This window comes from Lutjanus erythropterus, chromosome 5, assembly GCF_056507025.1.
Source record: "Lutjanus erythropterus isolate fLutEry1 chromosome 5, fLutEry1.hap2, whole genome shotgun sequence".
Taxonomy (NCBI): Eukaryota; Metazoa; Chordata; class Actinopteri; order Lutjaniformes; family Lutjanidae; genus Lutjanus; species Lutjanus erythropterus.
The window spans coordinates 27,344,246-27,356,245 of NC_139321.1; the positions used below are offsets into that span (position 1 = coordinate 27,344,246).

Genomic DNA, 12,000 nt, shown 5'->3' on the forward strand with positions numbered 1-12,000 from the left:
CAGAAGTGCATAAACTACATTTTATAAGAACTTCTTTTTTAAAACACAAAAATGTGGTAAATCTTGGTCATCTTCAGCCGTGAGTAGCTCAATCCTGTATCATGTGAAAAAATCCATATCATGAATCCTTGATTCTAGCAAAATTAACATAAACAACTAGATTATGGCAGCAGTTTTCTTCACATGGGTCACATTTGAATCAGACTGCATCAGATGCATTCTGCAAAAACTGAAGTGATTTTCATCCGTAAAATTGGGTTATGATATGATAGATCAATCAGTCGGTTGGCTGATTATCTAACATTCTGAGATAACTGGCAAATGTCTGTGCTGACGAGACAGATAAACAAACAAATGTCCACAGACACGTCTGCAGGCAGCCCCATCAGTGTACAGTATCTGCTGTGGAACAATGTTAGAGCCTTGTGAGTTTTTACGTTATGAAAAAGTTAGTTTCAAGCCCTGTACATCCTGCTGTAAACATTTGCCTACATTTGCTAAGTCACCATAAATGTTTCTAAATATTACCACATTTCTCCCATCCTAAATGACTGCAAATCTCATCTAAAAACACCTATGGCTAGTGTTAAATATATACCATGTTAAAGGGGCCAGAGCAAAACAAGTTATCAATGGTGTGACTACTCAAGGGGGCAAAGTTACGACAGACCAACAAGAAATAAATAACACATTTAAAGACTATTATTCCAAACTCTATACATCAAGAAAATATATACCATGTTATAATGTATACAATAATGCCATGGCATGTTACAGGCTAAGATAACCATGTATCATGTACCTGTTATCAACCACCCTACTCTCAGAATATCAGCATTGGCAACTGAAAAACACACATCAGTCAACCACTAGTTATGATTACTCTAGTATCAATACTTTTTTGTCTGAGATAAAACTTTCAATACATACATCTGACAGGTTCTAAAATAGGAGACAAGTAGGGCAGCACTTGACTAAGGTGGTTTCCTGTAGGAGAAGGGTCATATAACTGTATAACTGGTGGCCTGCAATGTCAAGTTTTTTTCCAGTTTAAGTGTCTCAATGCTCTCTAACATTTCAGGGAGAACTTGTTGCAGTCTTCGTAAGATGTAGCAACACGAGCACTGGCTAATGAGTTACAGTTTGATACAGTTTCTGGTGTTTCTTATAATCAGTAGAGTTACTTTTAACACAGATGTACAATGTGCACAGGGATACAAGAATAAGTCCACAAGCCCTGTTTACATTGTGTTTTGTGGCCAGTGAAGAAAACACACCTCCTTATTTAAGATGAGAAATGCCTCTCTATTTTTACTGCAGAAATGAACTGATGAATGCCAACAAACAGATAATGTCTTGGCCACACTTTTGCAGTTGTATAGGTTTGACAGATCAACCACAGTTCAGAACTTACAGATCTTAAAAATGTTTGCCAGAGCTGTACTACATGTGCATTTATTAGCATGAGAACTCACATTCTGATTTACTATTTTGGTCCACTTGACTTTTGGTTTATTAATTACCTTTGGGGCCATTTATTACTGGACCATTACTGCCCCGAACCTCTAATATCTTTTGTATGCTTGACTGCTCTATGTCTGCTTTTGTCTAACATTTATACTAACATTTCAACTAACTAAATTAAGGTTAAATGCAATAAAAATGAATTTTGTTTATATTGATTTTATTCTTTTAGTTGTAAAATGACAACTTTAAGGAAAATAAAACAAATTCAACAGATGTTGCTTAATGCATTCATATCCAATCAAGAACAGTATTTTTAAGTGCCTGAGTTTGCTAGGTCTTATATAAATAAACCTACCCTGCACTGTAAATTCTAGTGTTTCTGTTGCATAGTGTCTGGTTACTGTAGCCCGAGAAGAGACATTTAAAAGCTGAGAATAGTAGAGTTTGTACAAGTTTGATTAGTGTGCAAAATTATGGTTTGACAGAGGAGCCACCTGTGACTGCCAATGTGTAACAAAAGGTAGGAATTAAATCTTTTTAAGCTCTGGCTGACACTGTAACCTTTCTACAAGTGTCTGCATCATGACAGTATCATGACAGCATGCCCACATGATTTCATTTCCCAACATAGACCAACAAGGGATTCCCACACAAAAATTGTGAGGGTTTTAGCTCTTCTGAGGCATAATTACTGCAAACAGTGTGGGGATTTAGGTTCAGTGATACTCGAAAGTGCACCAAGTGCACTGCTTGAATCCTTAACGCCTTATAAACATGTCAAATGTATTTCTTCATGTTTTCAAAAATTAAATTTATTTTTTTGTGTTTTCAAACCTGCATTGTTACAGATGCTGACAGCCTTGTTCTCCTCCTTTACATGTGCATTACTACCTTTTGTGGCACAGCCAACAATTGTTTATATGTTTTGTTGTTTTTCTGCAGTCAGCAGAAATGTGCATCATGTTGCCCCCATTCTAATGGCATGTACCTGTGTCCTCTGTGCCTGCACTGATACACTAGATAGACTATATACCAACAATTTATAGACCCTTTTACAGCCGACATCATCAAAAAGCTGCACATGCAACAGAAGCAGCAGTCTCCCCAAGTCATCTAGACAAATTATCAAGCTGCAAATGTTGAATTAAACATTTTATCAGCACCAAAATTACTAAAATGTCTGGTTATTAAGTACAAGATATGTCAGGACCGATATTCCACTGGTCAACTAAAGTTGTACAGAATCAGGATCACAACAGTTTCAGAGCAAAAGACGGTGTCTATGGCTGCAAGATATTAAACATGTTGACTGAACTGAGGATGCGATCAAAACTGCTCGTGTTTGCTGCACCCATTGACAAGCTGTTGTGGCCCACCATATTTCCATTGTCAAACTACATGTGCAGTTTGCTCATTGTTTACAAATGGTAAAAGGGTCTATGGACATGTGCATCACAACATTGCTCTACAAAACTGCTGGTGGTCAAGGTCTCCACAGGGTGCATTTAAATGCGAATGCTTGATTTATATGTTTTTAACGAAGGGGCAAGAATTTGGTCATTATCGTGTGTTTGTATGTTAGTGGGTTACAAGTAGAGGCTTTTTCACACCACTGCGCGATAACTCGCTGCCTCCAGTCATTTCAATGACTCATGTGAATGCTCACACATTTTGCTCTGCCGCTCAGTGATCACCATGCTGAACTTCTGGTGGTTGCCACCTGGCTTTGGCCAATCAAGCAGAGGGGGCGGGCATCAGGGAAATAGTAGGCATTACTGATCAGCTGGTGGCTCATGTTGGTGTCTGAATACCTCGAGCTGTATAACACTGCTCTGGCCATATACAAGGACAACCAAAAGAAAAGCTGAGCCTGGGACAATATTTAATTTCTACCAACCTAGTATACGTGTTGTGAAGCTTTGGGTGGTGGTGGTTGTATCAACGCTATGACACTTACCAAAGCACGCGCCTGTCATCTCAGCCCTGGACCTCAGCGGCAGCAGTCGCTTTTTAAAACACTTTTGCCTCTTGCAGGTAGGCGGTTTTCAGGGTAGTTACTTAACAGCAATATGAAAAGGTCTTCAAGGCTTGAGGTAGAGAGAAGCTGCCTATCAGCATATAAGTGTTCTAGTTTTTCAGAACATGATGCCGATTTCTGTCACTTTTCTCATCTCTTTTTCAAAAACACACTGCTCAGCATCGCTGGCAATACAGAAGAAAATGTTTGAGTTTGGCAGGGAACAAACTGTGATGGAGGTAGGAGTAGATTATTACAGAGAAAAGAACTTGCCAGGGAAAAGCCCACTGTCACACCTATGCACACCTAGCGAATCGTTGCAGAAAGCAATATGACCACTGGTTTGTAAAAAAAATTAAATCCGGCAACACGGACATCTGTGTATTCAGCCTTCTGAAAAAATCTTTTCATAGCTTTCAGACTCAACAATTATTCTAAACAGAACATGTTAGTCTAAAAACGCAAATCGACAAGTACTTTATAGACCATATATGTGTCTAAATTTAAGCCATCGTCCTTATATATTCAAATTAACAATCAGATTCTGGTTTAAGTATCTAGCTTTTAGAATCAAAATGCTATTTTCCTCAAGCTCTTCTACAAACTTTTTCCCACGTGACCTCACTTACATTTCTGCATGATAACACTGATGCAAGAGGAGGGAAGTGCATCAGCACTCTAACTTACTTCACTGCTTTTTGCTTAGGACTGACTGGGCATTTACATTTGAAAAACCCAGAAACATATTCAGATGGAGTCACCCTTTAATTCAATTCTATGTTTTAGCACTGAGGTCATAGTTACTGGTGGTGTTGTAGAAACACCTTCCAGTATAATGCAGTCCAGATTATATTGAGGTGTGTTTAATATCCTGCCCCTTTCCAACATGTAAACAGGAAGGACAAAAAATTTGAACCACCTCCCAATATAATAATAGAAAGTGCAATACAACGTCACCTTACAGCCATCAGTATATGTCAATAATACAAAGTAACAAACATAATTGAAGTCACAGCTTTGACGTCAACAAGAACTTGACATTGTAAACTTCGTAAAGGTAAAATTCATGGTGCAGCTGTATGATAGATTGTACAGGTGTACCTAATAAAGACAATGAGTGTATGGAATAAACTATGCTATGAGGAATGTTTCTGCTATCTTCTAAGATTGTTTTGTACCTTTTCAGATTCTTTTTTCTGTCCATGTTAACTAGGTTTTACTTGTGTTTTTGCACACTCTACTGCCTTTTTTTCAGTTTTATTAACAAGAGAACAGAAGACATTAGCACAAGGTCAACCACATATAGTTATCAGTATCAGTAACTTTTGTTAATCCATGTACGACTTGTCTTACATTTTGCATTTGTTGTATTTAGGTGTGCTGGGCATTAGTCTCTTTACAAACACATGCACTTGATAAATGAAACAGAAAATCCCTATCCAAACACAAATAGAGGTTTTTAACCAGATCACAATATTCACAGCTGTACAGTGTGCAACTGGGCCTTGATTAAAACTAAAAAGAGCCACTTAAATTTAGAAAAATATCTGTGGTTTCCTGTAATATTTTGGACAATGACCTGCTACAGAACTGTGAAGAGAAGAATGTCAGGCAACTTTTGTCCTAGAAGGTTTGGACATTCTCTCTTCATCCCCCACAAGACAAAAATGCTTAAGTTAAGCAACCGGAGCAAGAAAATGTCATATTTTTGTTATTTTGGCTCTGTACACCAGCACAATGGATTGGAAATGAAACAATGACATATTTAGTATAAGGTTAAAGTGCTATAATTCAGCTTAATTTTAAGGTGTTTACACCCACATCAGATTAGCAAGGGGAACTGTAGCCCTTTACACACAGTCCCCCAATTTAAGGGGTCTATAATATGTATTGAAAACATAAAAATAAGCTCAGAAAAGTCACAATATTAAACATATTGGGGTTACAAATCTTTCACAATAAACAACTGCCTCAACTCTACAATCAATAAACATAGCCATATGCTTGGCATATTCCCTGATGATGGTCTTGACACGTATTTGGCTACTTTGTTCATACAGGGCATGAAGGTAGGCTGTCCAAATCTCCCTGCCACGACCATCAACAACCCACTTTCCTCTCTCTGCTAATACTACACAAAAACATTAAAGGGGACCTCACAAATCAATACAAGAACACATTCAAGGTATTATTATGCAAGCTGAAACAGAGGTTAAGCAAACAGATGTATGTTGTGGATGAATGCAAGTTGCCACCTATTCTGTTCCCACTAGTCAGGGAGAAAGGGGAAGAGAATGAGATTAGCCATTAGCCGTTCAACACGGGCTCTCTGCATGCTGTGGAGGCTCAAGCGCGTTGCAGCGTTAATCTGCCTGGTAATGTTCATAAGCCCAAACGAGGCCAGGACACCCAGCCCTAATGAATTAATCTACACAGACCTTCTTACACCTAGATTACAAGTTCTAATCAAACTAATTTACCCAAATCACTTTCAAACTATGTGCTGATATGACACTTGCAGAACCGGCAGGTTCTCTTTATTGCCATTTTTAGCCTTAGCCTTTTAGCCTTTAGTCTTATACAAATTAAGACCTCAACTTTATGTATGGATTTGAAAGGGATGCGGATGAAAGCTGAGGAAGAAAGACATGGTTTTACTTATTCATAGTTACCATTTGTTGAAGTACAGATTAAAACTGGTTAGAGCAAAATAGGTGTGGCCAATGAGGCACTGGTCAACTACAAATGAACATCTGTCAAGTCTTAAGCTGAATTAAGTTCAGACAAGGCAGTCATACCTGCAGCTTCCAGTAGAGCTTCAAGTCGGGCCTGTGTCTCTGGATCAACAGTCCTCAAATCTACTCCGTCTGTGGCGCTGGACAAAAGCAACTCTGACGCTGTCTTCATGATGGGGTTATCCAGGTCCTCCTGGTCCAAAATGAATGACTCCACCTGAGAGAGGCACAGAGAGGAGAGAAAAAGAACAATTAGCCCTTTGACATCTGTTTTCATATTAGTTTCTAATCAACAACTGTATGGTTCTCATGAACCTTAACCAGTATTCGTCAAATAGCACAAACATAATAACTTGTGAGAATGAGTGACAACATTTGTATTATGTTACTTAATACATGATAAATACTTTAATACCACATTTCCAGCGGTAGCCCAATACATGCAAACACACCACCTATAAAAAGACCAGGTGTGCTACCCTTGTTTATTTACAGTTTCTTTCAACAGAGGGAAAACAAGAAGGAGCACAGGGATAAGAGAGTCAAAGCACAGGAAGTGCTATGGCCAGGAATTAAAACCCCTGCACACATGGAGAGATTCAGCTGAGAGTCAGCTGCCCAAGTACAGCACCACAGTCTCATACCTGAGCTTTGGCCCTGTTGGCTATCATGTATTAGTCTGTATTACAAACATTTTATTATTCCAAATATCCTCTAGTGAGTCAACATAATGAAAACAACCAAAACAAACATGGTATTATTTACTTGTAGGTGTAGATGCCGTGTCAATTAATGTTTTAAATGTCAAGCAATATTTTCAACATATAAATTACAGCTGTACTCACATGTTACTGAAGTGTACAACTTCAAAGTGAAAAATAATTACATGTTTTTCATCTGATTACAATTAAAAAATGGAGGCCTGTTTTACTCCTCTACATATAAACATTATTACTGATGTAAACAATATAAACACATCAGAAATGCTAATGTTAATATAAACACACACACACCATCTGAAAATAAAATTTTAATCTAACTTGTTTATATTTTGTCAGTTTCAGAGTAACAGCTGGTCCAATTCCTGTATTTCAAATTTTAGAGATGGGACTTGTGAATATTTAAACTGCACATTGTATCTTCAGGGTAACTTCCTTGCTGTTCCACAGGTAGTTGTGGAAATAACTCATTACATATTTTGGTACATATTCTGGTTTGCTAAAAATGTTTTATGTTTTTTATCTAGAGAGGCATATGACTGGCTGTATGTTCTGACCCTTATTTACAGTGTTAGTGAGGAAAAAAAAAACATATATATTACATACACTAATAACTGACTGACACAATTCCATGCATGTAACTAAAGTGGACCAAACATTGTACTATCATGACACATTTTCAGGTCAATCATTCATCCTGTATAGTAGGTCAGGTATATACATAAGCTCTATGGAGAATGACAAATGTGACAGATAAACAGCCTACCTTGAAGGTGAGTTTTTAAAATAATGATAACATTTAGAATAAATCACATATTATTGTCAATCAACAGTGTGCAAAACAACCTTTGACAAAAAACTGATAAAGACCCAATCTCTCTCTGTGTCCATCCATACACTGCAGCAGGCTTTCAGGGCCTGGCTTAGAGAGCAAATGTTGGGAGAGAGTCAGCATTCAGCAATGTAGAGGAATTCAGCTATACGATAGGAACGCAGAGCAAAACAACCCATGGGGGATGTAGTTCCACCGGGGCCTTTATAATCAACAATGGACATCAGTCTTCACTATTAATGAACTACAGTTCCCAGAGTGTTGGTATCCAGAGAGCTGGAAAGGCCTAGAATGGCATCTGCTTAATCCTGGGGCTCAGATTTTAGCTACAGCCCAGAGCAGCGAGTTCTTCACTGGAGTAAAACACCACAACAAACGCGCCCTTTCAGGCTTATATAGTGGGCTGAGAGAGTGATGAAACACGACACGGAGGCCATACATTTGCAATTTGATTCAATTAAACTGCCTGAGATGTAATTGTCAAACTTGATATTCTCTCCTGCTGCTGCTGCTACACAGCTGATGCTCAGACATAAATGGCTAGGCTATATTGACACTAGTATCAGACAGCTGACAACATCCCCACTTGTCTAACTGTCATGCAGTGTTTCAGACAAAAGCCCTTTGGTCACATATTAGTGAAGTATAACAGAGACAGTTCAACAGGTAATGTGCATTGCTCAGCAGTGGCAATTCCCTCCACACCCATGCCGCCTTGATGATAGTGTTTCTGTCAGTAAATACTGCATCACCTTTTAGATGACAATGAATATTATGTTACTATGGAAATGACATTAACCTAAGAGCTTTGACAGATTTGTGCAAATCATGTATTTGCCATCTAGCAGTCTGACAGGTATCATTCCTGTGTCTGCTGCAGTCATACGATATGTTAAACTCAATTACATGACAATAGTATTGCTGAGAAGTCTTAATAGCTTCAGAATGACAGCTCACATTAAACATTACATGCAGTAAAAATTGTTTGGTTATGACATGGCATTTGGCGAGACTGACTATTATTAACCTTTACATTATTTTGTAAAAATCCCCTAAGAGCTGGCTCTGTCATATTGTCATGTAGGAGGGCATATCAAATTTGTGCTGTGGAGACAAATATTTTGTTTAATCTAGGCAGCGATCTGACCTAATATAAAACATGTCTCCAGTATGTTTAGCTGAGGTGGAGATGCCATCACACCTGTCCCCGTGTGTGACTGCCAGGCCAGCACATGGAAAGTTGGACATCTTTCAACATGAACTCAATTGTGACAGCGCAAATCAAGTTGACACAGTGCTGGTGGCTCTCTGACCGACAGAGATGGAGGATGAAAAACAACCCAACTGGTTTATTTGTCAACACCAACTATCGAAAATTCGAGCAGTTCTGTGAGGAAAGGCAAAATCTAAACGTATCGAAAAGTTGGCCGAGGGACCATCGGAGTTAATTTACATGATTTGGAAAAGTGACGTAATTGCACCACAACTACGAAATGGCAGATAGTTAGATGGCCGTGTACGTCCGTGGGTTTACGGGCATCTTCCATTTGCTGTGGCTGGAAAGCTGTTGGAAGAGCTGCAAACTTGTGATGGGTGTTGCGAGACGACAGCACCGAACGAGGCCGTCTTCGCTTCCACCCGAACTAGGCCGTGGTCACAGCCTGCGCTGCATAAATAAAACATTTCAGCCGCTTAGCGTGAACAACTGCTTGTGTCTCACCCAACATTATCGCCATCACAACACTTCATAAGCATCTGACCTGGCAGGAGGTGTTATTCGATTCATGTGCTGGTTTATTTTACGTAATTTCAGCGGCCTGGGAGGGGGTGGTTGCCAACTGCGAGCTAACTCGCTAGCTAGCAGCCAGCTAGCGCTAAGAGAGGAATGTTGCCTAGCTCTCTAGTTAGGCTTAGCTAACTAGCTTAGCTTAGCGTAGCTACCTCTGAAACCTCGTCTTCGTCGCTGCCGGATCCTGGACCCGAGGAGAGGACGGCCGCGGCCGCTAGTTTGAAATCCAGTCTTTCTGCAGCAGGCCCGCCTGGTTCGCCGTATAAACGTACTTTCTTTCCACCTACACCAATCCCAATGCCCCCTAGTCCGACTCCTCCTGGTGTCGCTCCTACCCCCATCCCTGCCACTGGGGAGCGAGGAGTCACCGAGTCAATCTCGTCCTCGAAGCCGTCCGTCAGCATTGCCGTCCCGGCTACTGCATCCTGCATACTTATGTTCACGATACGTGTGTTAACGAGCTAGTTGTTGACTTAAATGTCCGTCCAGGCTCTGTCTTTTACGATATTTGCGTGTTTTACTTCAGGGAATCCAGAAACTCTCCCGAAGCGAGGGTTGAGGAGGATCTCTTTCCCCCAGCCATTAACTTTCTAACAACCTAACCCGATACGCACTGTTTCTCAGAAAGACCGCCTCTGGAGGGAATCCTGAGAATTCTATTGGTTCGGCTGGAAAAAGCTCTGTTTTCTATTGGTCAGAGTTAATGCTTGTCAAACGCGAGACCGCAACGTCATGTTAGGTTTACCAATATCACGAGGCTGTAGAACGAACGTCAAGACATGACATGGTAGGCCAACTTAACTGGTAGCTAGCTTTACTAGTTCATGTAAACTCTTATTGGGAAACCGCAAATAAATTGAAGGACTACAGTGAGAGTATATTGGTACCAATGGTAAATTTTTATCTGTCTTTTGATGTGATTTCAAATGATAGTAAATATCAGTATAGAACCGAGCTTCACAAATTACATATACTGTAATTTATTACTTTGATGTTTATTAATGTGAAAAAATAAGATTATAAAATAGAAGAAATTAAGAGAATATTTTAGGGTTAATAATATGAGACAAAACAGACACAGAAACACATGAAAACATGCAAAAAATAAGAAAAAAAAAAGGTTGACCACTTTATTACAATGACATTTCTTATTTAAAATTAACAGCTTACATGTGTACATAGATATTTTACTGAAAATAATTACCACACAGCCACATGATAAAATTCAACTTATTGTATATATTCAGGTGATTGGTAATAGAGGGAAAAACACACATTGGTCTCACCAGTGACTTCACCCACAAAAATCAAAAACTTCATTTTAAAACCACGGAGACATATATACTGCTTTAAAACGCTTTAAAATGACTCTTTGATGGAAATTTATAAGTAGTCAGACATTTAATTCTTTACCTGGACCCAGTGAATGTTTGGTTTGAACTTTGCAGAATTGCCACTGACTTCAGGTACCTGTCTGTAATGAACCAAGACCATCAATTGGTCTTGAGTAAAAACTGCTTCACTCAACAAATGAATGCCTTTACCTTTTAGGTAATTGGATAAGGAAATAGTGTCTGTACCTCATAAGCTGTATTTCACTGGAACACCTTTTTTGGCTGAACCTCTGTGTTTGTGTATTCAGACAGTGTCAGGTTTCATTGTAAATGTGTCTGTTTCCTCTGAGGAAATGGAAAATGCCTTAAAAAAAAAAAGAAACTTAAAACACAAGATAACACCACAAAAAGATGTCTTCTGCTTTTTACTGTATAATGTAATACACATACCATCTAACTTATTTCTTTAGCACTGTGTGCTTTATATTCATACATGTATTGGAAGATTTATTTGGATCCTTAAACCTAACTTAAATTAACTTGAGTAATAAGTGGCAATATTGCATTCTAAATAATACTCCTGCACTCGAAAACTTTGTTTACGTGACAGTAAATATGTATTAGTTTGTACCATATGTACCATCTATGTACCATAGAATATGAAATGAATGATTAATTAATAATGACCAAGCACTATTTTATTAATACAGATGGTCCTGGCAGTGTCAAGTCAAACTTTATACTCTTGCATAGATTAATATACATCAATGCATTGTATTTTCTGACTCAGTGCAAAGTAAGCCATTAGACAAATGTGGTGCAGTAAAAAGTGCAACATTTCTCACCAATTTGATGTGTATTAGGAATTTAAATAAAAGCACAGGAACCAGTAGACTATTTAAAAATATATATAATCATATCACTAAAGTTCATGTAATTTGTGACTTTCTACCTCTGACAGATGCAGTTTAATTCCTGGAGCTGACCATTATTAGTGCCCTGTTGTTGCCCACTAAACATCTTCTAAAGCAGGAGCAAAAGGACATTTCTGATGCTGTTGAAGGAAAAGTCTCCTGCTGAAAAAAGAGGGTGCAGCGATTTCAACCG

At 38.7% G+C, this 12,000-nt stretch overlaps 1 protein-coding gene across 7 annotated transcripts in view; it reads right to left on the reverse strand.

The window, feature by feature from the left end:
- The window catches only part of ankhd1 (ankyrin repeat and KH domain containing 1), a 36,245-nt gene extending 26,080 nt beyond the window's left edge, over positions 1-10,165 (reverse strand). For all 7 annotated transcript variants that reach the window (XM_084719464.1, XM_084719463.1, XM_084719462.1 and 4 more), the window contains exons 1-2: positions 9,712-10,165; positions 6,283-6,436 (exon numbers count right to left, since the gene is read on the reverse strand). In XM_084719464.1, coding sequence (XP_084575590.1) covers positions 6,283-6,436; positions 9,712-9,990 — 433 coding nt within the window. In that variant the 5' untranslated portion in view covers positions 9,991-10,165. The remainder of the gene's footprint in view (positions 1-6,282; positions 6,437-9,711) is intronic.
- Between the last annotated feature and the right edge of the window lie 1,835 nt (positions 10,166-12,000).